The 26035-nt window shown below is 39.4% G+C and overlaps 1 protein-coding gene across 5 annotated transcripts in view; it reads right to left on the bottom strand.

Moving 5' to 3' along the window:
* myo16 (myosin XVI) overlaps nt 1–26035 on the bottom strand; it is a 227586-nt gene that overhangs the window by 89688 nt on the left and 111863 nt on the right. For all 5 annotated transcript variants that reach the window (XM_084421067.1, XM_084421065.1, XM_084421066.1 and 2 more), the window contains exons 9-14: nt 25615–25765; nt 24736–24886; nt 23243–23353; nt 15569–15634; nt 13349–13476; nt 2484–2589 (exon numbers count right to left, since the gene is read on the bottom strand). In XM_084421067.1, coding sequence (XP_084277193.1) covers nt 2484–2589; nt 13349–13476; nt 15569–15634; nt 23243–23353; nt 24736–24886; nt 25615–25765 — 713 coding nt within the window. The remainder of the gene's footprint in view (nt 1–2483; nt 2590–13348; nt 13477–15568; nt 15635–23242; nt 23354–24735; nt 24887–25614; nt 25766–26035) is intronic.

Here is a 26035-nt window from a genome sequence, read left to right as displayed (position 1 = left end):
TACAAGTAAAAGTTGTAAAGGCCGAATTTACAGAAGTACTTGTTTTAAAAAGTACTTCGGTATCAAAAGTAAAAAGTATGTCAATGCATTGTTTTATTATTGTTGCATTGTTGTATGTAATACTTGCAGTACCTTATGCCTCTGAAGCAACCTAGTGAATACACCTAACAGTGAGTAGTATCTGTGGAATTAAGAGCTTTTAGAATGTTATAATACAAAAAAAAGACAGCCATAATCATCTTAATTTTTTATTTATTTACACTCCTACCACCCCAACAAAAGAAGGACATATCCATGTGTATCCATTCATGCACATTTGAATCAAGTGGTCTGTAAAAATCCAACCCAGCTACACAACCATAGCTGTATAACTGTCCAACAGCAACACTGCTTTAACACACAGCAAAACAGAAAGACATATTTGCCATGGATGCGCAAGGATCTGTCTTTGTTTATTTTGCCACCAGTCCATTCCTGTTAAAAGAAAATGATGGGAAATTGCTGAACGTCACGACACGTGACACTACAAGAGTGATTACTGATAGGCTGTCTGTCACCTGCAAAAATCCAAACACGTTTTAGAGATAAAAAAATTAAATAAATCATCCCCTGACTGACGTTACTACTTTCTACTCAAGCCAGACCTTGACAGAAATGTAGTGGAGTAAAAAGTACAATATTTGTCTTTCAAATGTAGTGAAGTTAAAGTAAAAAAAGTTTCCAGAAAAAATAATACTCAAGTAAAGTACAGATACTCAAAAAGTGTACTTAAGGGCACACTATGCAGTGTCCGTTTTTCCCAAACAGCGACCCCTAGAGTCGCTGTGGAGTACTTGTATTTAATGTTACTTTCGTAAATACCACTCACACAGAGCCGTCTCTGCACTCTTCCGACCACGCTTTCTTCGTCGACATGATTCACATCTGAAATGCGTGCTAGTGTCTTCCATAGAGGCTGCTTCATATGTTGTTGATGTAGGCTATGTGACGTTGTGTTGTAAAGCAAGTCGTGATTCTCACGAGATTTTTTGGGGCGCCACCTCTCAAACATTGCTGGTTTTGCCAGCGGCGTCGTACTACTACGAGTTTGTTTACCATCTAAATGATTTCGAAGCTGTTATATTAAGGTACAAATCTTGCATAGTGTGCCTTTAAGTACAGTACTCAAGTAAATGTACTTCGTTGCTGTCCACCTCTGTATGTGTCGGCTCACAATGCCACTGTGCTCATGAAGACACATAATATGGGTATTTGACACTTGCTTCCACCAGGTGGCGGTAAGTCACCATTGATAAAATGTGCTCATTAGGAGACAAAATTGTGTTGAGATCACACACACACACACACACACACACAGATGAATTCAAGTGTAATAATGTCACCCATTGCTCCGGGCCATTAAACCACTCTAATAGTTTCTGTATGTGGATATGATGTCTTGAGCTAACAAGAAATGGCTCTTTCTTTGAGATTCAACCATAAGCACAAACTGCCTGCCTCAGGCTTTTGGATAGTCATTCAAAGCATCTAATTCTCCCATGAATAAGAGAACAACAGCTGTTTGAGGCTATCATGACTGAAGGATAACCGGAGTAACTGAAAGCACATAAACACCTCCAGGGTCAAGATAAAAGAACATGTGAAAATACTGAACGTTAACACAAGGAGTACATAAAACATAATCATTACATAAAACAGCGTATAAGCTACGCAACTGTAGATTTATGGAAAAAAATAAAAAAATAAATAGAAAGTAACACTTTACAACAAGATCCCATTAAATAATGTTAGTTAATGCATTAACTAAAAATAACTAACAATGAGGTTAGCAATTAATCTGTTAACATTAGTTAATAAAAACATAAGGTTACACTTTATTTTAAGGTGTCATTGTTACAGAGTAATTATATATTTAAGTACGGTGTAATATTATTTAACAACATGTACTTACTATAGGGTTAGGGTTGGATTAGGATTTGGTTGAGGGTTAATTGCATGTAATTATGCATCATTTACTGTTATTACTATGGTAAGTACATGTAACATATGTAACAAGGACACTGTAAAATAAAGTGTTACCAAACAACTGTTCATTGTTAGGGCACATTACCTCTGGTCCATTAAATTAACAGATAAAAATGTTGATTTTAATAGCGTATTAATAAATGCTAATGCAGTTACCTAATGTTAACAAATGAAACCTTATTGTAAAGTGTTAGTGTTAGTAAAGTGAAAAAAAAAAGCGAGCATTATATATATATTTTTTTTATAAGTTTGAATTATTTTGAAGCTCAAATCTTTTTTTTTTTTTTAAGATCCTGAACTATTTAAAAATGTAAAACAAAGAATACTAATTGTTTTTATTGCGTTGGGGACCAAATGATTACAAAAGGCAGAATCATTTTAACAAGAATTCCCTGTAAAACGTGTTCATTTCTCCTGTGGATGTATGTTGTGTTCATTAACAGACAGGACAGACTTACATGCTTCATCCGAGGCTCTAAAGCGAAGCCTTTGGGACTTGAGCGAACAGCCAGGTGTTTCAGGATGTGCTTACAGGCCATAGACTTCCCAGAACCACTCTCTCCACTAGACAGAAAGAAAAAAAAACAAAGCGATTAAGGTGAGAATCTCAGTTAAAAATAAATAAATACTATATTTACTTTTAAAATGTGTTAAAGATAGCACAACATATACCAATATGATGTATAACTATTTTGATATGTTGAAATGTTCCACTGGCCAGTTGTGGCTGATTTCTGGGTACATGGAAGAAGTTGTGGGTGAGTTTTGGTCTGCTTCCGGCATGGATCTGGATTAAAAGCTGGCAAGTAGCTTCTGGGCCAATCTTGGGCCGTATGTGGGCCAAAGTCGCAGCCGAAATTTAACAAGAAATTGGATTCGGCCCAATATCAATTTGCTATCTGGGTTTAATATATTTTGAATAAAACTTTTTGGGAAATATCTGTTGAAAATATATGGAATAATACACAGTAAGCTGGAAATATATGGATATATACATTGGGGGAATCTACTTAACGTGACAGCAAGAAAAGAAGAACTTTTAGAGACTTTACAGAGTTTGCCAAAAAAAAAAAACTCTGTAAAGCTGCCTAAAAGTTCCTCTGTCAGTGTAAAGACAAGACCAAAAAAAAAAACAAGAGAACAGTTGACTTTTTAAAGACCTCTGGGCTGGCGGTCTCCTAGTGAATGCGTGCTCCTGTCAGCCTCTTTTCGGTTTATCATTGGGAGATCTTATAGTTGGTCAGGCAGCCGTTTCACTGCTCTCTACATCACTCCATCATATGAGATGATTCAGTCAGCCTACAGCAATACACTGTACCATCAAAAGCCTCATGACTCAAGACTAAAGATACCTGACCTCTGCCTGGCCTGCGGGCATCTTTCTCCTAAGCAAGATTCTAACCACATGATATCCATCATATCTTCACTTATCCAAACGCACTACTTGGGGATTTGTTCAAATCACTTGTTCTTCTGTTTTAAACATGTAGTCGTTTTCTCTATAATATATCTACACTATTGCTTGCTTGCTTTACAATTTTTAAAGTGTTCAAGTAAACTTTTCACTTATTTTCTATACCTCTTTAATTCTGTGACACTGTTCATAGTTGGTTTCATAAGCCCCATTCAGAAATCTAGTGAACTGCCTTGCTGTCTACTGCCTACATAGGCAGCATCCCAATAGAGGAAGACAACAGATGCCACAACCGATTCCAACAGAGCTTAAAGTGAGCATGTTGCTTAGCTAAATACTCTATAAAACATCCTAAAAATACGCATTACACACAAATGTTGGCTGAAACAGTTCACTTTGTGAACATGTTGCTTTGCCATCGCAAGAATACATTACATTTTAAAATATATTAAAATAGAGTTATAGTACTGTTTTCCAGTATTTTAGATCAAATAAATGTTGCCTTGGTGGGTATAAGAAAATAATTATGCCTACCATTAAAAACGTATGCCAAACTTTGAAATGTAGTGTCGAATGTGATTTCACTTTTTTTTTACTTTAGCTAGTGTGTAATGTTGCTGTTTGAGCATACACATCTGCAAAGTTGCAACGCTCAAAGTTCAATACAAAGGGAGATATTTGCTTTTAAAGAAATCAATTTCTAAGGACTACAAGACATTTCTCCAGGGTTAGTGACATCACTAACCCCGACATTTACATAAACCCCTCCTCTGGGAACACAATAAATAAAGGGTGCGAGGCCATTTTATGTTGCTTTGGAGAAGAGTTGTTGTGGTAGTAGAGTGTCGTTGCCGCCACGCCGTCGAAACGCTGTTATTTTCACCCAGATTGCAGGTCCACTTTGTTCACTCTTCCTAAGGACGGTGGAGTTACAATTTGTTTTTAACTCGGTCCCTCATAATTTTAATCCAAATGTCGCTCTCTGTGCTGCACATTTTCCAGAGGAAAGCTTCCTGAATCTACGCGAGTTCAATGCAGGATTCGCACAACGGCTGGTCCTGAAAGATGGAGCAGTTCCATCTTTAAAAACAGAAGCTGTTGTTTACGAGCCACAACCTGTAAGTATGATTTTTTCGTTGATGTGTTTTCCTGTAATAGTTCGTATTGTTAATTGTACGTTGTAGGAAGTAAACGAAACGAAGTAAGCTTCATAGAACCCGGAAATCATCCGACCGTTTTTACAAGGAGGGACAGAGCAGTGTAGAATAATGGTTAAAAATGTGAAAAATAATGCAAACTTTTAAAAACGAAGCATGAACACGTTACAGTGCACCCCACAAACACAAATCAAGCCTTCGAAAAAAGGTGTTTTTCCACCCCTTTAAGAATTAAGTACTTTTATAGTTGATATTTCTTGCTAAATAATCTTATATTAATCTGCCCAGAGTTGGTCAAAATGCCATGATTGTTTTATTCTCAATAAGACATGCATAACCTTGTGAAACAGCATCAGATGCACATTTACTGTATGATGTCATATTGCTGTCTAGGTAGGCAGCAGATTTCAGGAAAGAGCTAATTAGGCCGGGAGCCAGGTCCACTCCTCAGGATGTTTTTTGCTACCTTTTTTTCACTATTGTTTCCTATTATCTTATACCTTGGGCCATCACAAGTTGATAACGACCACCCCCAACTCGGCCCCGTTTGGTCTCAGGGGCCAAAAAAACACCCTTTTTGGGAAAAGCGTTTGCCGGAATTATGTAATTGTGAATATTAAGGTATTGCAGCTACATAAATGGCCATATAACCCTAACATTTTGCATGGTGTATCCTGACACATAGGGGAAACTAGCAGAAAAAGATTCTGGGGATTGCTGCCTTTTTGCTGTCAAATATCACCCTCAACATACCCCAAATGACAAAAAAAAAATGTCTGTCCGCCTGACAAATTGTCATCCAAAGTGATCATTTTCAAGCATTTTATTATATCCCTGCCTCAAATGTACATTAAAAACTTCCCAAGTTTATACGCTTCAGTTAAGGTCCAAGATGACCTTTCTATCTAGAGGAATATAGCTGGTATAACCAAAGTTCTCCACTGTACCTCAAATCGGAGAAAACAGAACTTTCAAGCATTAACATTCCATATGAGTTCCATAAGTCCACAAGTCCACAAAGTCCTCAGACACAAGGAATAAAGATGACTCTAGTGTGCAGTCTGTTATCAAAAAAGCCAACCTTCAATAGAGTAAACGTTAGTAACCGTCAGTACAGGTAAACATTCTTTACAGCCAAATGGCGAAACTAAAATACAGCTCAAACAAAATAGAAAACATTTCTTTGGTTCTTAGATCTTTTTGCTGCTTATCCATGCTGTACTTCGACTACTAGTCATGTTAGTGTATTGTATTAGTGTAGAATATAAACTCTCAATCATCATTTTCCTCCTCTTTCTCTATATTCGTATGGATTTCATCAGTCAAATCATCTCCATCTGTTTCATGCTCTCCATGATGGCAACCTCAAAAGAAAACATTTTCAATAAGACATCAACATCTAAACCACTGTTAGTTCTCAATAAAAACTTCTGTAGACGTGTGACAGAAAATAAAGTCAGTCTGGTTAGTAATATAGTAATATTTATATTCTACACTAATACAATACACTAACAGGACCAGTCGTTGAAGTACAGCATGGATAAGCAGCAAAAAGATCTAAGAACCAAATAAATGTTTTCTATTTTACATTTGAACTGTATTTTAGTTCCCTTATCGGTCGGTCACTCTCTACGTATGTCGTTACCACTGATAGGAATCTCGCTAGAGAGGCCAATCTACTTCAAGTGAAACTAAAACGAGCCAATACACATTGGCATGCAATCATTTGCATTAGCTGTTCAGCCCTGCAGGGCGGGTATATAATGAGCAGCATTTCAGTTTTTTGCTTCGGAGCCAAGCAGTTCGATGTGTTCTACATATCTTCAAGGAGATTGTGAAACTGAGCGAGCTTCTTCTTCGGACCTCTCCACACTGGTGCGGGTGACAGCACAGACGCGCGAGCGTCTCTCTTTCTTTTCTTTTTGTTTTTGTTTAGACTTGAGCAAACAAAAGCTGTTCTCACAGCTGGTAAGGTGCGCTTGAGAGCACTCAAAGGCCGTTTTCACGGCTGGTAAGACCAGCGAGGAGAGAGAGCGCACAGACAGTTGCACATTCCTGTCTGTGTTCATAGTGACCGTTCCCCCGTAGTGACCGTAATAAGATGACATTCTATCTGTGCGTTTCTGTGAATGCGGTCGTTACCTGGGATCACGGGATGGCACCTTTTACTTCCAGAAACCGTTCCGGTGGCTCCTCCTCCCTCACCACTCTTGATGGCGGGGCGGCTAAGGGATACACGCGTATCCCACCAGTGGAGCGGGCCGTTGCTATGCAGCTGTGCCCTAACTCCACTTGGCGTGGAGAACCGTGTCTCCCTTCTCGGGCCTGTAAGTACTCGTCGGACCTAACCGGCAAGGCTTACGTGTGGGGAAAACTGACTGAAAAGCAGACTGAGGCCATCAAGCACATCCTGCCATGGCAGTCAGCTGCTGCCTCCACTCCATTGCCCGCGGCCCCTCAGTCTGCTCGTCGCTGGGGGCGGCCTTCTGTGTCTGCCCTTGCTCCCGCGCCGCAGCAGCAGCCTCCACCTAAGCGGCGCCGAGGAGCCAGTCGCAGGCAGACCCCCCCGCCCGGAGATGGATCGGGCCATCCACTCCACTACAGTGAGAGCAGCCGATGCCCATGTCTTGCGAGCGGAGATAGAGCCGGTCCCTCCAGCCGATATGAGGTCAGGGCACTACAGTCCCTACTTCATTGTCCCCAAGAACAATGTATTGTGTATTGTATGGTGGGTTCAAAATGCTCACGCAGAAATGCATTTTCGAATGCATCCGTCCCCAAGATTGGTTTGCAGCGATCGACCTGAAGCACGCATACTTTCATGTCTTGATTCTTCCTCAACACAGGCCATTTCTGCGCTTTGCGTTCGAGGGTCGAGCATATCAGTACAAGGTCCTGCCCTTCGGGCTGTCCCTGTCTACCCGTGTCTTCACGAAAGTCAGGGAGGGGGGCCTTGTTTCCATGAGAGAACAGGGCGTGCGCATCCTCATCTATTTCGACGACTGGCTCATATTAGCACACTCTCGAACACAGGGACCTCGTGCTCAGGCACCTCAGCCAGTTGGGTCTTCTGGTCAATTGGGAGAAGAGCAAACTCGCCCCCATGCAGAGGATCTCTGTGCCGCCAGACCTTCAGCCCGTGGTCAGACCCCTCGTTCCTCCGGGCAGGAGTCCCCTTGGAACAGGTGTCCAGGCATGCTGTGTTGTTCACAGACGCCTCTGCCACCGGCTGGGGTGCCACATACAACGGGCATGCAGTGTCAGGGGTGTGGACGGGGCCTCAACTGCATTGGCACATCAACTGCCTCGAGTTGCTAGCAGTACGTCTCGCTCTGAGCCGCTTAAAGAGGCCGCTACAGGGCAGAGACGTGCTGGTCCGTACGGACAACACTGCAACCATTGCGTACATCAACCGACAAGGTGGTCTCAAAGTACATGTTGCAGCTCATTTCAGCTTATCACGACCACATAGATGGCAAATCAGTTGGAAAGCACGACCTGGTCATCAGGTTCCTTAGGGGGCGAGACGTTTAAACCCTCCTCGTCCCCCCTCCATACCCTCTTGGGATCTTTCCCTGGTGCTTCAAGCTCTTCAGGATGCTCCCTTTGAGCCTTTGCAGTCAGCAGACTTAAACTTCTCTCTTTGAAGACTTTGCTGCTGATTGCACTGGCCTCTATCAAGAGGGTAGGGGGCTTGCAAGCATTTTCGGTCGACGAATCGTGTCTAGAGTTCAGGCCGGGTGACAACCATGTTGTACTGAGCCCCCGGCCTGGCTATGTGCCCAAGGTTCCTACCACTCCCTTCAGAGATCAGGTGTTAGGCTGGGTTCCATATGTGTGTCCAGCCTGGTGTCTTTCCCTGTGGCTAAGTTACCCAATATTCATATGCAGTACAACCTTCGGGCAAGTCCATATGTATTTTTCCACATAACTCCATCGAAGAAAGTGGCTTCCACAGCGTTCCCCTTCCATAGAAAGGGCACGCTTTCCCAGTGTTATCCAATAATCTCACTGTATGGGTTATCACGGAACAACAGTGACAGATACGCTCTGTGTAAGCCCTTTCCTATCGGCTTACACCGGGCACTGGATGGGGCGCAGCAGCTGTGGCGCTTTGGTAGGGATTCCTATCAGTCGGTCACGACATACGTCAAGAGTGATCGACCGATAAGGGAACGTCTCGGTTACATAACCCTCGTTCCCTGAGTGAGGGAACGGAGACGGACATCCCATCGTCACACCTGCTGCTGCCCGCCGGGGCGGCCAGCTTACCAGGCTTGGCTCCTCAGCAAAAAAGGAGCTCACCTTGCACCTTCTGCTCATTATATACCTGCGCTGTGAGGCTTAACAGCTGATGCAAATGACTGCATGCCAATGTGTATTGGCTCGTTTTAGTTTTACTCTAAGTAGATTGGCCTCTCTAGCGAGATTCCTGTGAGTCGGTCACGACGTACGTCTCCGTTCCCTCCCTCAGAGAACGAGGGTTACCATATGTAACCGAGACGTTTCACCATTTGGCTGTAAAGAATGTTTACCTGTACAGAAGGTTACTAACGTTAACTTTATTGAAGGTTGGCTTTTTGATAACAGACTGCACACTAGGGTCATCTTTATTCCTTGTGTTGCGAGACCTTTGTGGACTTTAATAAATCTCACATTTGGTTAATTGATTTTGTGTGAATGTACCCTATGTTGCACCCTGACCCCAGTCCACCTAGGGCAGGGCTATTCAATTCAATCATCTCCATCTGGCCCAAAGGCACCCCAACCTCCCTCCGCCTCTTTTCCTGGCGGTGTGGCTACATTTGGTTAGATATGCGAGTGGCCGTAGTGGCACGTGCAGCTGTACGTCTATACGCACTGTGCGTACCATGAGCGCTCCGACTAACCTGAGAAACGTTTTCAGTCCGAATATTTCAGCAGTTATTATGTGTGTCCCGTATTTCTGTCGACTGAACCAGCGATACCAATCATTTGTGAATGGTGCGAATCTTTTGTTCGATCTTTGGTACAATTATTTCCTTTCCATGAATTGGCCAAATATATAACTATATAAATATATACAGTATATACTCCCGGTTCTGGACACTATTATTAAACAGCATTGCGACATCCAGTGAGGAGTTGTTCAATTCGACTCACCTCTGTTACAGACCACAAATCACTCGATGATTTAACTAGTTTTAAAGCAGATAAAGCAGCCTCAACATTCCCAACACGACTGATGGGGTAAACAGCAGAAACATTGTGCCATGAACGAAGTTAGAAGACTTTAAATCCCCTAATCACAACCTTTACAAACATTTACCATGAATGTACTGTAGTAATTTACTATGGTTTGGGCAGAAATGTGGAATATTTATACTGAATACTATCTTATAGTCATTTATATTGCAGTAGATTCATTAGGTGGTTAGAGGAATATACAATTCATTTTGTGTATAGTTTTTACCTGTGTTTAGGCATTTTGTTATACAGTGGTAGTGAGTGAGTAGCCATGCATGGTTTTACCTGTGGTTATCAAATCTCACTGTCAGAATATTTTCATTTAAGCCTGTAATAATTATAAATAAAATAATTCTTACCAACAGCTATGATCTTGTATAATTCATATTTTTGTACATAGCTGTAAATAAGTTATTTATTAAAGACTCATAAATCTGCATACTGTTGGGTACCACATTTCCAAGTAAATACAATACTTTGTTTAGGTTTACTTTAGCTTATTTATTGATACTGTTATGTTTCAATAAGTAATAAATAATGTTTCAATAAATAAGCTTAACTCACCGGCCCTCCTCAACATTCCAATTTAATAATCCGGCCCTCAAATTAAGCTAATTGAATAGCCCTGACCTAGGGGCATAACATTACTCACTTTTCATGCAATTCACTTCATATAGTATAGCAGTACATAAGTCAAGTCTCAACTCTTGTTTAAGACATTGTTCATATGCAAAAAATATGCTTAATCCAATATGGAATGGTAATGCTTGAAAGTTCTGTTTTCTCTGATTTGAGGCACAGTGGAGAACTTTGGTTATACCAGCTATAATCCTCTAGATAGAAAGGTCATCTTGGACTTAAATTGAAGCTTATAAACTTGGGAAGTTTTTCATGTACATTTGAGGCAGGGATATATATAATACAATGCTTGAAAATGATCACTTTTGATGACAATTTATCAGGCGGACAGACTTTTTTTGTCTTTTGGGGTATGTTGAGGGTGATATTTGACAGCAAAAAGGCAGCAATCCCCAGAATCTTTGTCAGGATACACCATGCACAATTTTAGGATTATATGGCCATTTATGTAGCTGCAGTACTCACAATTACATCATTCAGCCAAAAGCTTTTCCCAAAAAGGGTGTTTTTTTGGCCCCTAAGACCAAACGGGGCCGAGTTGGGGGTGGTCGTTATCAACTTGTGATGGCCCAAGGTATAAGATAATAGGAAATAATAGTGAAAAAAAAGCTAGCAAAAAACATCCTGAGGAGTGGACCTGGCTCCCGGCCTAAATGAGCTACAACAGCTTTTTCAAAACTGTGAATGATAGTTCAAAGTTTTCATAGTTGAAAGTAATGATACTTTGATATATATATATAATTTTTTAAGTGTTGATTTATTTTTCACCAGTATGTTTACAGGGTGTTAATCGACACCACGGCTACTAACTACTAACAAGGGCTTTGGTAGGTGTAAATCTTGTCTCGTTACTGCAGTACATCCCACTTCATATTCTTAAATGTACAGCAACTTTATTAATTACATACGTTCAATGTTACGACCTCTTAAAACGAGCCATAAAGCACAGTCAAGGAGCTCGCAGTGATAACTACCATCTCCACATGCGGCGTAAAGAGCCGGGATCCTTCCAGACACCTGCGAGAGAGAGTGAATGGAAGAAAACAGTCTGAGCAGATGGTTTTAAAAGGTCATTCGGCCTCCCACTAATCATTTTCTGGAGGGTCTGATGCCTTTTCTTCCCATTTTTTCATTTCTTTTTGGGAAATCTATTCTGGGTTGTAATTGAACTCAAGGGCGCAGTGCATTCCTGAGCCAGTAGCGAGTAGGTGTTTGTGTGTGTGCTCGTGAGCCTCTTGAACCAGCATTCCAGCACTTTTGTTTCCCCGGTTTTGTAGTCACTAGAGCATGGCCCTCACCTGCGGGACGAGCGTGCGTGTGTGTGTGTGTGTGTGTCGGTGTGATGGATAGCCCACGCAGAGAGGGCATTAAAGTAGCTGTCAGATCCTCTCTGGCTCAGTGAAACCCAGGATTGGGCCAGTGGAGAAGCATCAGAATGTGAAACAGGATTTAATTGTAATCAGAGATGACCGGAGTGCAAAGCAGGACAGAGTGCGGGCTACACCACTGCCACTTCATCCATTAATCTCCCTGAGAGCTTTTAACAGGTTTGGATTTACACCGTCCCCGGCACATTTGTCTCCGTGACAGCGTTTAGCGAGAGCCTCTCGGGCGATGTAGGAGTCGCTATACCAAAATGAGGAAAGGCATTTCTAATGCGACCTCATTTGGACCTCTTTGCCAGAACGGGATCACTTACTGAGCTGTGGAGCGCTATTATAAAATACAAGCTGGTGCATAAATGACAGAAGGTAGAAAATGTCCCGTAGAATGTATTTGGTAGCATCTGGCCAAACATCTGGACATATTTTATGGTTACAGGGTTCCCACACCTTTTGACCAATACATTTCCATATTTTTTTTTTATGATTTCCATTTGTGATTTCCATTTAAAGGACTTTAAAATAAAAGGTTTTTTTTTTTTTTTTTTTTTTTTTTTACTTTTAAATAAAATTGTATTTTATATATATATATATATATATATATATATGAATTACCACAACTTCAACTCCATTCCTGAACAAAAACAAAAGTTTGTGTGTACTGTGTATATATTTTTTTTAATATAAATACACACACATGCATGTATATATTTAAGATAAATGTGTTATTTATATATAATATAAATTATGTATCTAAATTATTTTGTGTAAAATATTTGCATGTATATACACTGTATATATTTGCATGTACATACATACATACAAATATTTCTTAAATATATACATGCATATGTGTGTACTTTATATATACAAAATAATTATACACAGTACACACACATATTATGTAAACACAAACTTTTATTTTGGATGCATCGTTGCCTAGCAATTATATTATATTATATTATATTATATTATATTATATTATATTATATTATATTATATTATATTATATTATATTATATTATATTATATTATATTATATTATATTTGTGTCCACTTACCTGCTTTTCAGCTAATCAGTGACAATCAATGGGTGAATGTTAGGTCATCTCATTAATATTAATACCTGATAAAGCTTTTATAAAATTTATGATTTAAAGTTATCCCCTAGTTCAGATCATTTCTATGCCCCTTTATTTACACTGGAAAACAGTTTGAGGACATGCATTTTGTCAATCTTTGTTATTTAGAGCGTAATATTGCATCCACCTCAAAGGGGAAATTGCCACCATCCTATTGATGAAATACTTATTTTTTTTACTTTTTATAGGTGTTCCAGAAAGAAAACTTTCAGTTAATTAATTTTATATATATATATTTATTTATATATATATATATATATATATTTTTTTTTTTTTTACTTTTTTTTATTGTGCAAGTAAGACATGAAAAGGTAAAGAATGAATGACAGATGTGGCAGTGTCATGCATGTCAGTGGGCGGCACCTGATGATGAAACACTGTGGGCGTCGCTCCTGCAGCATCATGTGATAAGCCCGCTCAGCTGAAGAGAAGATATGAGGCGGGAGAGAGGAACACAGACGACCACTGGAGCTCAGATACAACTGACTGACCTGAGAGAGAGAGAGAGAGAGAGAGAGAGAGAGAGAGAGAGAGAGAGAGAGAGAGAGAGAGAGAGAGAGAGAGAGAGAGAGATAAGCATTACACATTTACATAACTCTGCTAATTTCCCATGACCTGTGCTTGTTAGTTTTGAGATTCTTCAAACACTCTGGTCTGGATTAGTACTAAACCTTTAAGCATTAAACTCTTGCAGTTAATTAAGCCTGAGGTGCTTAACGTAAAGACTCTTTAGACATTTAAAACTTTATTTTGTGGACAATTTCAGGTCTTCGTCTTAGGTTTGCTATCTTTTATTGCCTTTTGTAAGTTAAGAAATGTAATCTTAAAAAGAAAATTTCTAAAAGCGACCAACAGTAATTACATCATTGTGATATTTGCATATGAAATTCTGACTAGTCTTTATTCTTACATCTACAATATGCATTCTGAATCGTGATTGGTCTTTTCTTACTTGCATTTATTTAAACATTTATAGCCACAGCACAGAAACTTGATCCTTTGGTCCAGGCAATTGAAAACAAGACGCTGAGCATCATGGTGACAGCTAAATGGCTTTGATGCGAATTTCACTTACACACACACACAAACACACTGCAACACTGCAGATTGAGAGAGTGAGAGAGACAGAGTATATATGTGTCTTGTTTGTTTGTTTATTTTTGCTTTGTGCAATGCTTTGGCAATATGTAACCAACTATGTCATGGCAATAAAGCAATATGAATTGAGTAAAAACATGACCCTTTACCACTGAGACACAACACACACATACTGCACACAAGGGCACAGGAAGGAGAGAGGAAGAGAGAGTTGCAGGCTGTGTATGAATCACGAAAATTGCAGCCTTAAAAGGCAGTACACTGAGGTCCACAATTGACCAAATGTATGAACACCACATCCATATGTGCAGAAGACTATTGTCATAGACAAAGTTCTGTCTTACTACTGTGAAAATCCTTTATCTGGTTTTAGAAGGCAGCATACAGTAGATGAACATTTCACTTTTCGCTTATGATATCCCACAATCCTGTGCATGGACAAAACAACAAACACACACTCACACTCACACTCACACTCACACTCACACTCACACTCACACTCACACTCACACTCACACTCACAACAAAACAAAACAAAACAAACATTAAACACAAAATTAAATTGAATCTAACATTTTATTCTAGTTAAAAGTTAGTTAAAAATATATATTTAATAATATTTTAGTTTAGTCAGTAAAGTTTGGATTTTAGAACGAAGTGATTGGAATTTATTGAAAATTAGCCATACAGCATCGCTTGGACAGTTTGAAGGGACAAGATGGAGGCTGTGCACTGAAGGACAGAGACTGATATACAGACCCTAGATTAAAGTGTGTGATAAAGGGGGTCAGGTGATGTAACCTGAGCATGATGGTGGTCTGAGGCCATCACAGATGACGCTATATGTCCTTCTCTTTCAATGCGTCATTCTGCCTCTGAGCCCCAATCTAGGGGACACACAGGACAAATCATGCCTGAAATGAGTCTCTGATGCAGGGGGCCAACAGGGGACAGACGCCTCAGCAGATCCACTGCATATCATTTATAAAGAGTGTGTGTGTGTGTGTGTTCTGTCTACTCCTCTGCTCCCCTTCACGTGCCAATAAAGCGTTACGCCGGACAGATGGTCATCTTGTCATCTTTTATTTTTCTTAACGGTGGGCAGCACATGCTGTGTGTCCCTGATGAGTGTGTTCTGCTGTATCTGAGGGGATGGCAGCCGGGCTTCAGAACTTGAGAACCTCTAACAATATCGAGGAATATACAGAAATAAATAGAGGAAGGAGGGGAGAAGATCTGATGGGTAGATGAAGAGGGCACAGTATGTTGAGTAGGCTATCACTGTCAGGAAGGACATGAATAATTTATCAGAAGATCAAGTCCTGTTTGAACTAGATGTGTTGCGCTGCGCTCAGTGCGTGAACTAGAGAACAAATCAAAAAGGCCAGATATACAGATGCACATTCTAAATCATACTGCTGATGAATTGAATATTGATTTCATAAAAAAAACCACACAAAAAAAAACACATTTGTCTTTACTTACGAGATTAGAGTAGATGGGCAGGTCCTTGTAAGGGTTAATGAGGAGAAGAATGTGTCCAATGTACGTCTGAAAATACAGAGAATTTGAGTTATCATGTAAACAGTGACAGTCCATCATATTGCACACAAATAATGACAAGAACTGCCTGAAATTAGTAGTTTCAATTTGATTGGTTGGTGCTACGCAACTTCTGGGAGTCGGGGAACACCAGTCTCCTTCGAAATGTTGTCACGTTTGCTGGGTTGATGAAATGAGAGCTTTTGAGGAAGAACTAATCACTGTTTTTGAGAGAGAATGTAAGATTAACAGCATAAAATCTTTGAAAGATAATTGCCTGAGCCACTTAGTAGCTAGTAATATGCAGTGGTGGTCAAAATTATTGGCACCCTTGGTAAATATCATTCATCACAATAGGTAAAAACAAAGATTACAGTTCTGATGTGCAGCCGAAAGCTTGTATAGCTACACGAAATAGAAAGTGACTGTAAGAAAATAACTAAAGCATTAAACATTTCCATTTCCACCATCAGGGCAATAATTAAGACGTTGCAATTAAACCGGAGAGGTTATGAATCTGCCTGGATGATGACGTGTGACTATATTGTCTTAATGCATGGCGAGGAATATAATTTGAGTGGACTAAGACTCGACAAGAATCATTTTATTAGACAAGAGTTATTTTGGCAGTAAACCCACCTGATGCATTTGGTGCATGCAAGCATAAAAAGTACCCCATGCATTGCCCACGGTTAAATATAATACTTTATCTTTAATGTTGAGGGCCTATTTTTCTGCTGGAGGTCCAGGACATCTTGTTCAGACACATGGCATCATGAATTCTATCAAAAATCACAACTTGACTGTTTCTGCTAGAAATCTTATAAGGGGCCGTGGTTGGATCTTCCATCAGGACAACGATCCAAACAAACATTAAAATGAATACAAAATGTGTCAATGAGCAGAAAATGAAGGTTCTGCCATGGCCATCCCAGTCCCCTGACCTGAACCCTATAGAAAACTGAAGAGGAGAGTCTATCAACATTTGAAGGATCTGGAGAGATTCTGTATGGAAGAATGGTCTGCGATACAATACCATTCACAAGTTTGGGGTCAGTTCAATTTTTTTCTTTTATTCAGCAAAGATGCATTAAATTGATCAAAAGTGACAGTAAAGTCATTTAAAATATTGAAAAATATTGTTTTTAATAAATGCTGTTCTTCTGAACTTTCCATTGACCAATTAATCTTGAAAAAGTATCACGTTTTCCACAAAAAAACATTAAGCAGCAACATTCATAGTAATAAAAAAAAAAAATTCTTGAGTGCTAAATCAGCATATTACAATGATTTCTGAAGGATCATGTGACACTGAAGGCTGGAGTAATGATGCTGAATATTCAGCTTTGCCATCAGGAATAAATTGCATTTTAATGTATTAAGATAGGTAATAATATTTCACAATATTTACTGTATTTCTGATCAAATAAATGCAGCCTTTGGTAAGAATAAGAGACTGCTTTCAAAAACAATTGAATGGTAGTGTATTTCTGTAGTTCTTCCATGTCAATGGCATCACCTATTTCAGATAAACTCACCCTTAAACACCACAGAAAAACAAAACAATCTAAATTGTATCCAGCGCTTATGATGGCACTCATGAGTCCCAAGGGTTTCAGTACGGGCCAACAGCTAAGTTACCTCTCATCAGGGTCACCAGCCTCAATCCTTGCTCCTGGTCAGAATACTCAATAACAAGCCTTATCACCAACACCACAGCAATGCCTCCTGGGAATAGAGGGCCAGGTTGCTGCTGTAGAGTCTGGTGAGCTCTCAAGAGCAACCTGAAGGTCAATTACCTTTCAGTCTTTTAGTTTCACAAAACATCTGATGAATACTGGCATACTTGCAAACTTGGGCTCTTTCTCAGAGGATCGTGAACACGTCCAACCTATTTGTTATGACAAAGCTCAGAAAGCAGATCATAGAGCATCCATTGTTGGTGTGGAGGTATACTAGTCCATATTAGAGAAGCTTGTATCGACATCTAGAGGTGAATGAACTAAATAAGCAACATCAGACAGGACTTCTCATCTGCTGAGGGAAACATGGATCAATTTCCTCTTACAAAGTGCATGTCTGGCATCTCTCACTCTTTCCATCTCATCCTAAACGATCAGTAACCATCACCATCTCGATCCATCATTGCAGTAATGACAGACATCATTAGACCCCATTACAGTGTAACACAAAAGGCCCCATCTCTGCTCTCTCCCTCCATATCAGTAGGGAGACTTCATTATGCCCCCATTGAAAAGTGTGGGAATAGCAGTGGCCATTAAGCAAAGATTTGGCTCCGGTCATGAAGGAGCACACTGTGTAGTCGACTGCCAGGCATTACGGACCGCAGGCCTGTTTGAACGATCCAAGTTGAGGTGGGGGATGAATATAGAGATGGATTTATTCCTTTAATCGTGTTCTGATTGATTCATAAGAAAAGAAAACTCTCCTTTAGGACAGAACAAGTCATGCCACATGAAGAGAGGGTGTATATGCGTGTGACTGTAAGAATGGATGCTCTACTGCAGTGGTTCTCAATTCCAGTCCTTGGGACCCGCTGCTCTGCACATTTTGTATGTCTCCCTTATTTAACACACCTGAACCAGATCATCAGCTCATTAGGAGAGACTCCATGAACTGAACTGAGTGTGTCAGATAAGAGAGACATACAAAATGTGCAGAGCAAGGGGTCCTGAGGACTGGAATTGAGAACCACTGCTCTACTGAGTTGTTCACGCTGAGAATTGCTCTTTAAAAAAAAGAAAGAAAAAAAAAGCAATGTACCGTACAAACATGTACTGTAAACTGCCAACATTTACATATTTAATTTAAATTATCACAAACAGATAAAGAAAATTCAATATATTACCCAGCCCCATCAATGACCCCTCATTATTCAGCAACCTGGCAAGTAATTTCATAGTCATTTCACATATATGAAAAGGTAACCCAATCATAAAAGTCTTAAAGGTACATCATGAAAAACACAAACTCAATCCTAAGGGCCCTATTTTAATGATCTAAGCGCATGGTCTAAAGCGCAGGGCGTGTCTGAATCCACTTCTGCTAGTTTAACGACGGGAAAAAATGGTCAGCGCACTCAGCGCATGGTCTAAAAGGGTTGTCCCTATTCTCATGATGAGTAATTGCGTGTGTTTTGGGCGTAATATGCAATAAACCATTCAGAGTCTCATCTCCCATTCCCTTTAAAAGCCAGTTGCGCTCGCACCATGGCGGATTGCTTTTTACATGACGGAATTTGATAGTGGAAAGACTGAACGCGTCTCCAGTGTGCATACGGATCTGCTCGTCCGTGAGGTTAAAGTGTGCAAGCAGACCATCTATGGGACAAGCCGGATTCCCCCATATCTTTATATACACAAAAATAATATTTTACATTGTAATCCCTTTATTTTTTTATATTTGGCATGTTTGTGTGCTGCTGCGCGTCCCTGTGTGTGTAATAAGCAGAGTGTTTGCGCGTTGTCCACCCACCTATGGGCGCACATTACTATTGTGCCCTTTAAATAAAAAAATAATAAAAAAAATAAAAAATTATATACTATTGACTTTAGACCAGGTTTCAGTTGGTCAATGGTGCAGTCTATTTCAGTTGCCTCAAAATAGCAACGCGCCAACAATGCGCCAGAACACACCTCGTTTTCAGACCAGCACGGCCATGCGCGCACAACTGGGCGCAAATGCATTTGTTATTTAAGGCGAGACACGGCAGGCAAAAACATCGTTTTTTTTTTTTTTTTACTAGTCAATTTTGATCATTTTGGATATTTGTCTTCAATAACATGTCTTCTTTCAGACTTGTGGTGAAAAAAAGTCCAAAATACACATTTAGGTCTTTATTTTACTATACTTTGTCTGTTTGCGTCTGTAGATTTCTCATAAATTCAACAAAAGTTGGCGTTCTTAAAGCGGGGCTCAGTAGTTTTGGGATTTCTTCGCTGTATTCTCGCTTTTTGCTCGCAGGTTTCTCTCTAGAGCTCCCCCCGCAGCTTCGGAATAGATATTTGAAAACACTGTTGTAAAAACTCGTTGGCGATTCTCAGACACCAGAGGCTAGTAGATAAACGACATCAAAGCAGATGGGACATTCTTTAAAACGTCTTCTTCATTCGGGTTCGAACAGCGTGAGGGAGCGCAATAATGACAGCATTTTAGCAGATTTCTTTTGGCCGTAAAGCAATTGTTTACATCGCGAGACCTGATATCACGCGATACTTCCTGACGCGCCGGCTCAAAGTTGCAAGTGCGGATTTTCCGCTCACGGGCACCAGGGGGGTGCGAAACGACCACCATTCAACCCGAAATAAGTAATATAACCATTCCAATGACTCCGAAGCTGTTCAGTTAAGGTAAAAAAGTTACTTAGTTCACCTTTAATCAACATGCTGCTCGGCGATCTCTGCCGTCACCCTGTCATCACATGCACCGCTGGAAAGCTCTCTCTTCTCCTGTACAATGCTGTCGGATCCAAATATGGTCATTTCCTTTTTAACAGCAACCAATCGTGAAAGTAAAAAGGCTGAATGTGCAATCTCATTGGCTGATGATAAATCTTTAAAGCCCGTTTTCTCAAAATGACTTTTCTCTCATACTCCAAGTCCGAAATCTCCACTTCAGTAGCACCTATATACACCAAACTTTCCAGTCTTGTACCTAGTTATATTATGAAGACATTTACAGAGGGATTTGTAAATATATTATTCCTAGCCTGATTTATATAACATTTTATTCCAAAAAGCATGGCGAAAATCATTTTTTTAAGGCTATTGACAGTATATTCTGATTTACAGGATAACAAAAGTAGATATCCATAAATCCCTCTGTACATATCCATGGACCCTGAGATATTTTGTGTGTTTGTATCAATTGTCCTTGTGTGTGGGTGTGTCTCGCTCTCTCTCTGTGTGTAGACAAGTTTGTGTTTCAGATGGGCGTTACCTCTGTTAACCTGTGGAAGACTGTGATTGGACCTGCTATGCACCTGACCTGGATATAAGGACCGCCCCTGACACACAATGGTTGCCTTTGAGCCTTGTTGACTTTGTGCTTTATGCCTTTGTACTTCGCGTTCGTACCATTTTATTGTGCTTCTCTTCAGCTTTGTTCGTTTCGCCATTATTTAATTGAGTAAGAGTGTCGTGCCAAAGAGATTATTAGTGTTTAGTGAAACTGTGAGTGAGTGTTTGTTAAATGTAATCCTACTTCTGGTTTTCTCCTATATCTGACTATTGCCTGATTGACTACGCCTTGGATCCCGATTCTAACTTGTCAACCTGATACTTTTTAAATAAGTGTGTAAATATTATTGTATATAAATTGTTACCAGATTAAGGGATGTAGGGGGTTTGACGCCAATTTATTTGTATTACTTTTTCACTTTGTTTATGGGTAAGGGTAGCCTGGGTGCCAGCCCGAACCCCGCCCACAATATTTTTTGGTCGGGAAGTTCGGTCTGGACTCGCTCCGTTGAGGAGCTATTATGCCCGAACAAAAATTGTTCGGACCAATCAAATTGTCAGGGCGGGCTTTATACGATGATGGACAGATAAGCAACGGTAACGTCATCATCCACGTCATCAACGAGCGCTTGGGTTGAATTCAAATGACTGCCGCTGAAGAATTGAGATTTCACGAGTTCACGCTTACAAATAAGTCAGATAGAATAAATGCATATTTGGCGTGCTGTCTGAGGAGAGGCTTCGGGCTCGGTATTCGGCCCGAACCCAAAGTAGCCTACTCCCCCCGTATTCCTGGCTGTGGAAGAACAAGCCAAGAGTGAGTGCAGGGATGCTGAAAACTGTCATGTTAGGTGAGTTGACCGAGTGAATAAATATATGCTTTCCTCTCATGCTGATAGACGGTTGATTGGATTGATTATTTGAATGTGCTCCTCCTGAAATTTGTTTATAAAACATCATGTGTAGATTCCGCCATCGCGTCTGTTATAGAAGATATCGACAGCGCATTAATTTTAAAAGAGGAACAGAGAACCGCGATCGGAAACATGAATGAAAAACATACGTCACTTACTCCGTTGCTCTGATTGGTTGTAGGTCTATCCAATTGAGTGCAGAGGAATTTTTTTTCCTGGTTCGGTTGAAACACGCCCCATAATCAAAGCTCAATGGAGAAGTATCAGACTCACATTCTGACTAGAATTGAGTATGACGACGTCAGGCTAGGGTAAGGGAGTTAGGTAAGTTAAACTGTATTTTCATTTTTCTTTCTTTTGTTTAAGGTCATTTAGGTTCTAAAAGAAGATTGTTTTGTTTGTTATTTTGGCCTTGTCTGCCCCGGACGCTAACCCTTCATGGTAAATAAAATTCATATTACTCGTCATCTAGTAGTGTGACTCTCTTCCTTTTCCTGTCGCGGCTGACCCCTAGCGGTCGTAACACCATCTAATATATGAACACAATGAAAAAACATTTTTTAACCTGGCTTTATCCAATACTCAGATTTAGTTTTTTAAAATATATGCAAATTAGCGCATATTTAATTAGATATTGCCTAATTTGCATATTTAAACATTAAATTACAGAAAACTTGTAATACATTTTTTTCTCATCTTAAATGTAGGTAATCAACTGGGAAAGTTTCATAGTGATATCTGCTAGTTAAAATTTGTACCCTATTCACCTGTAGTGTCTCGCCTTAAACAATTAGGCGCAGGACTAGCAAAAAAAAATAAAAAAAAATTTAAAATAAAAGGGTAGCAAATGCTCATAAATCTAAATCACCAGTGTTTGAAGAAAGAAATGTAAACCGTAGAATATGGGCCGTTTAATATTAGTAATGCAATTGGCAGTATCCATGGTGGCAGTAATTGAAAGGAAACTGATTCACTGCATCCGAATATGCCTACCTCCATACTTTATAATAGCCGAAAAACAGAATGCGAGTTAAGTAGTATGTCCGAATTCACAGTATTCATAAAAGAAGATTTGTGAATGGAGGTGAAGTGACGCAACTGAAGCTGGTAGGTCGCATGATAATGACAGCATGGCGAATGTTGTCAATCCTAACATCCGGATTACATTAATACTATACACACTAAACATACTTTTTTTTTAACGTATACTTTTCTTTTTAAAATCGCATATACAGTATGCGAATGAGTTCGTACCATTGTAGGATCACAGTAGCATCAAGACATGTAGTAAACGTCAGAGGCCAAGATTTATAGCAGCAACAGTCATGGCAGTAATAGTAGCAGTAACGACAGCAGCCGTTAACAGAGAGTCAATGTCTTTTCATCTCCCCAGGGCTGGCTCAAGTCTTTGGCCTGAATACAGTGAGACCTAGAGGGCTGCCATCCAAACACCAGTCCCTGGCCACACTACAAACAGAGGCCTTGGCCACTCTCCAAGACCACAAGACAAGAGATCCAGCAGCAATGAGTGTGCGAGAGGCACACTGGACCGGATGGCTTGGTGAAAGAGTGTATGATAGAGGCCAGAATCCGGATGTCGCCACCCTCAGAGTGGGTTAAACAGAGAATGAAGGGCTCTTGCTGGAGGGGCTAAACTAAGGGTTGGAAAACCAAAAGCAAAACAAAAGCCCAATTATAGTATATGTGTTTGTATATTTACATACATATATCTGGTCGTTGGCGAAGCGCTTCTGCATCTCGTAGAGCAGGCTGCTGTCCGTGAGCTCGCTGAGGGATGCAAGGTCATCATTAGGGGCAGGAGGCATCAGTTTAACCTGAAACACATTATCATATACATAAAAAAAATAAAATAATAATAATTACAAAAAATCTCCATTTGTGTTCCACAGATACACAGATAGATATATATTGGGCAAACTATTAGGTGAACTATATTTTAATAAAAGCCCCTGGTTTTATTGTGCAAGACTCATCAGGGCACGTTATTATAAAAATAGGTAACAATTTAGTTTAAGGTCCAATTCTCACTATTAACAAGTTTCTTATTAGCATGCAAATTACTATCATATTGTCTGTTTATTAGTACTTATAAAGTGCATATTAATGCCTTATTCTGCATGACCATATTCTACATTCCTAATCCTAACCAATCCCTAAATTTAACAACTACCTTTCTAACTATTAATAAGCAGTAATTAGGAGTTTGAGGCAAAAGTGATAGTTAATAGTTAGATTTTTTTTAGACTATTATGCTCACCAAGGCTGTAATACAGTCAAAATCTGTAATAATGTATAATATCCATTTTCTATTTTAATATATTTCAAAATGTAATTTATTTCTCTGACGGCAAAGTTGAAAATTCAGCATCATTACTTCAGTCTTAAGTGTCACATGATTCTTTAGAAATCATTCTAATTTTGCTGCTCAAGTAACATTTCTTATTATTATCAATGTTAAAAACAGCTGTGCTGCTTAATAAATTTTTTCAGGATTCTATGATATTATGAATTTTAATTTGTATTGTATTGTTTTTTTTTTTACAATTTAATGCACCATTGCTGAATAAAAGTTATTTCTTTCAATAAAAAAAAATAACTTACTGACACCAGCAATTTGAACGATAGTGTAAATGCATTGTGATTACATGTCACGTTGTCTTATCAATAAAATGGTAAAAGAAGTGGTAAAGTCCACTTTCTGCTTCCTAATACACACCCATACACTCAACTTTCAGCTCACACAGCACTGCATGCCTGAGAGTAATGGAACTGATTTCCTCTGTTTTATCAGAGGTCAAGGGTGTGTAGGGTCAGAGTGTGCAGTGGGATAGATTACTAATGCTCTCTACATCCAAACTATGACTGATTCTACTCACTGCACACCGATAGCGAGGCAGGACTTTCTCAATGCATTGATCCAAAACCTGCCTTGGTGAGACGGGATCTAAGTGTATTAGATGTTACTCATTTCTTTGTATTACCCTTTAGAAACAAGACAAATTACTCTGAATGTGCAAGACCAGAACAGAATACAATTGCTCTGTGCAAGTGGAATCTATGGGATCGGTTCAGTTTTATACTGTAAATTATTGTGGCTATACATTGAAGCTATGCTTTAAAACCTATGACTTTTTTTTTTTTTTACACATTCTTTAGGATACAATTTACCCCAGATAGTTCTCATCTCTCCTCTGACCTGTTCCAGTTTTCCTGCAGTGCTGGGATACGGTCCATCCAGCCCGTTATCAAGTGAAGGCTGCTGTGTCAGAGCTCCTCCTGAGTCCCTGAACATGGCCTCCTTCTCCAACAAACTGTCCCTTCTAGAGATGGGTAGAGCCATAGTAGCTCTGAAGGAAGGGAGAAACAAATTTAAATTTATATTTATATATATATATATATATATATATATATTTTTTTTTAAATCCATCTTTGCTGCATCTGAAGTGGCAATACATAATTGCATAAATAATGATATGAGATGAATGTTTTAAATATAACATTTAGAAATATAAAATTATTTTTAAAAGGTACTTTAAAATATGAATTTAAAACCACCAGTAGTTGGTCTTAACGCGCAAGTAATTAAATGATTCAACCGATTCATTCAAAATGGCTGATTTATTCAGGTAATAAGCTTGTGACTTTACGCATAAGTCATTGAATCATTCACTCAACTGATTCGTTCAAAAACTCTGATTCATTTAGTAACAAAACACCACTGTGTGTTGATCAGAGACGCACAATGGTTTCGCTGTGGCTTTGTTTGAAGCTATTTTTGCTTGCAAAATGAACCAATATTGTCTCTAAAATAAAAGTCACTTCATATTAACATGTAGTTTATTGAACTTTTGTATAAAATCAATCACATTTGCAGCTGTACTAATTGGGAGTACTTTACTAATGCCGAACTATTTCATGTTATAAATATAAAGCACATGTACTCATACAGGGACATTTTTTGTCTTTTGCTAGTCATTTCTTGATGTCGTCTGAATTCTCTAAAATCTACAGTCCATGGATTGGCCAAACATTCACTGAATCAAGAATAAAATCTGTAAATAACTACTACACATACAGTTTTTTTACAGGCAGGTTGTTGTCCTGGTTGACCTCTGTGCAGTGCTCTTCTGATTGTGGAGACGGGACCGAAGGGTCTGTCTGTCTCTGTACCCAGAATTCCTCTGCTCTCATCAGCATATCTGCAATCTGCTCAGTAGCAGCGACGTCTGAAAAACAAAACAAAAACCAAAGTCACAGTGGGTCAATGTATAAATCATCTTACTGGAAGTCAGAAGTGACTGTAACAGAAGAGCTGATGCAAGCCAAATATAGATGAAGTTGATTTCAAAGAGACTTATTTTATTTTTAAATAAAGTAAAAATCTTCAACATAAGAAAAAAGGCTATATTGGTTTGGAAAGGCAACGTTATTTAAACATTCCTTTTTGGGTGAGCTATTCCTTTTGAAGGAGAAGCCAGACAGTTTAATCTTTTCAA

Source organism: Rutilus rutilus (assembly GCF_951802725.1).
Source record: "Rutilus rutilus genome assembly, chromosome: 10".
Lineage (NCBI taxonomy): Eukaryota > Metazoa > Chordata > Actinopteri > Cypriniformes > Leuciscidae > Rutilus > Rutilus rutilus.
The sequence above is the reverse complement of the archived record's forward strand: the minus strand, read 5'-3'. Positions and strand labels throughout refer to the sequence as shown.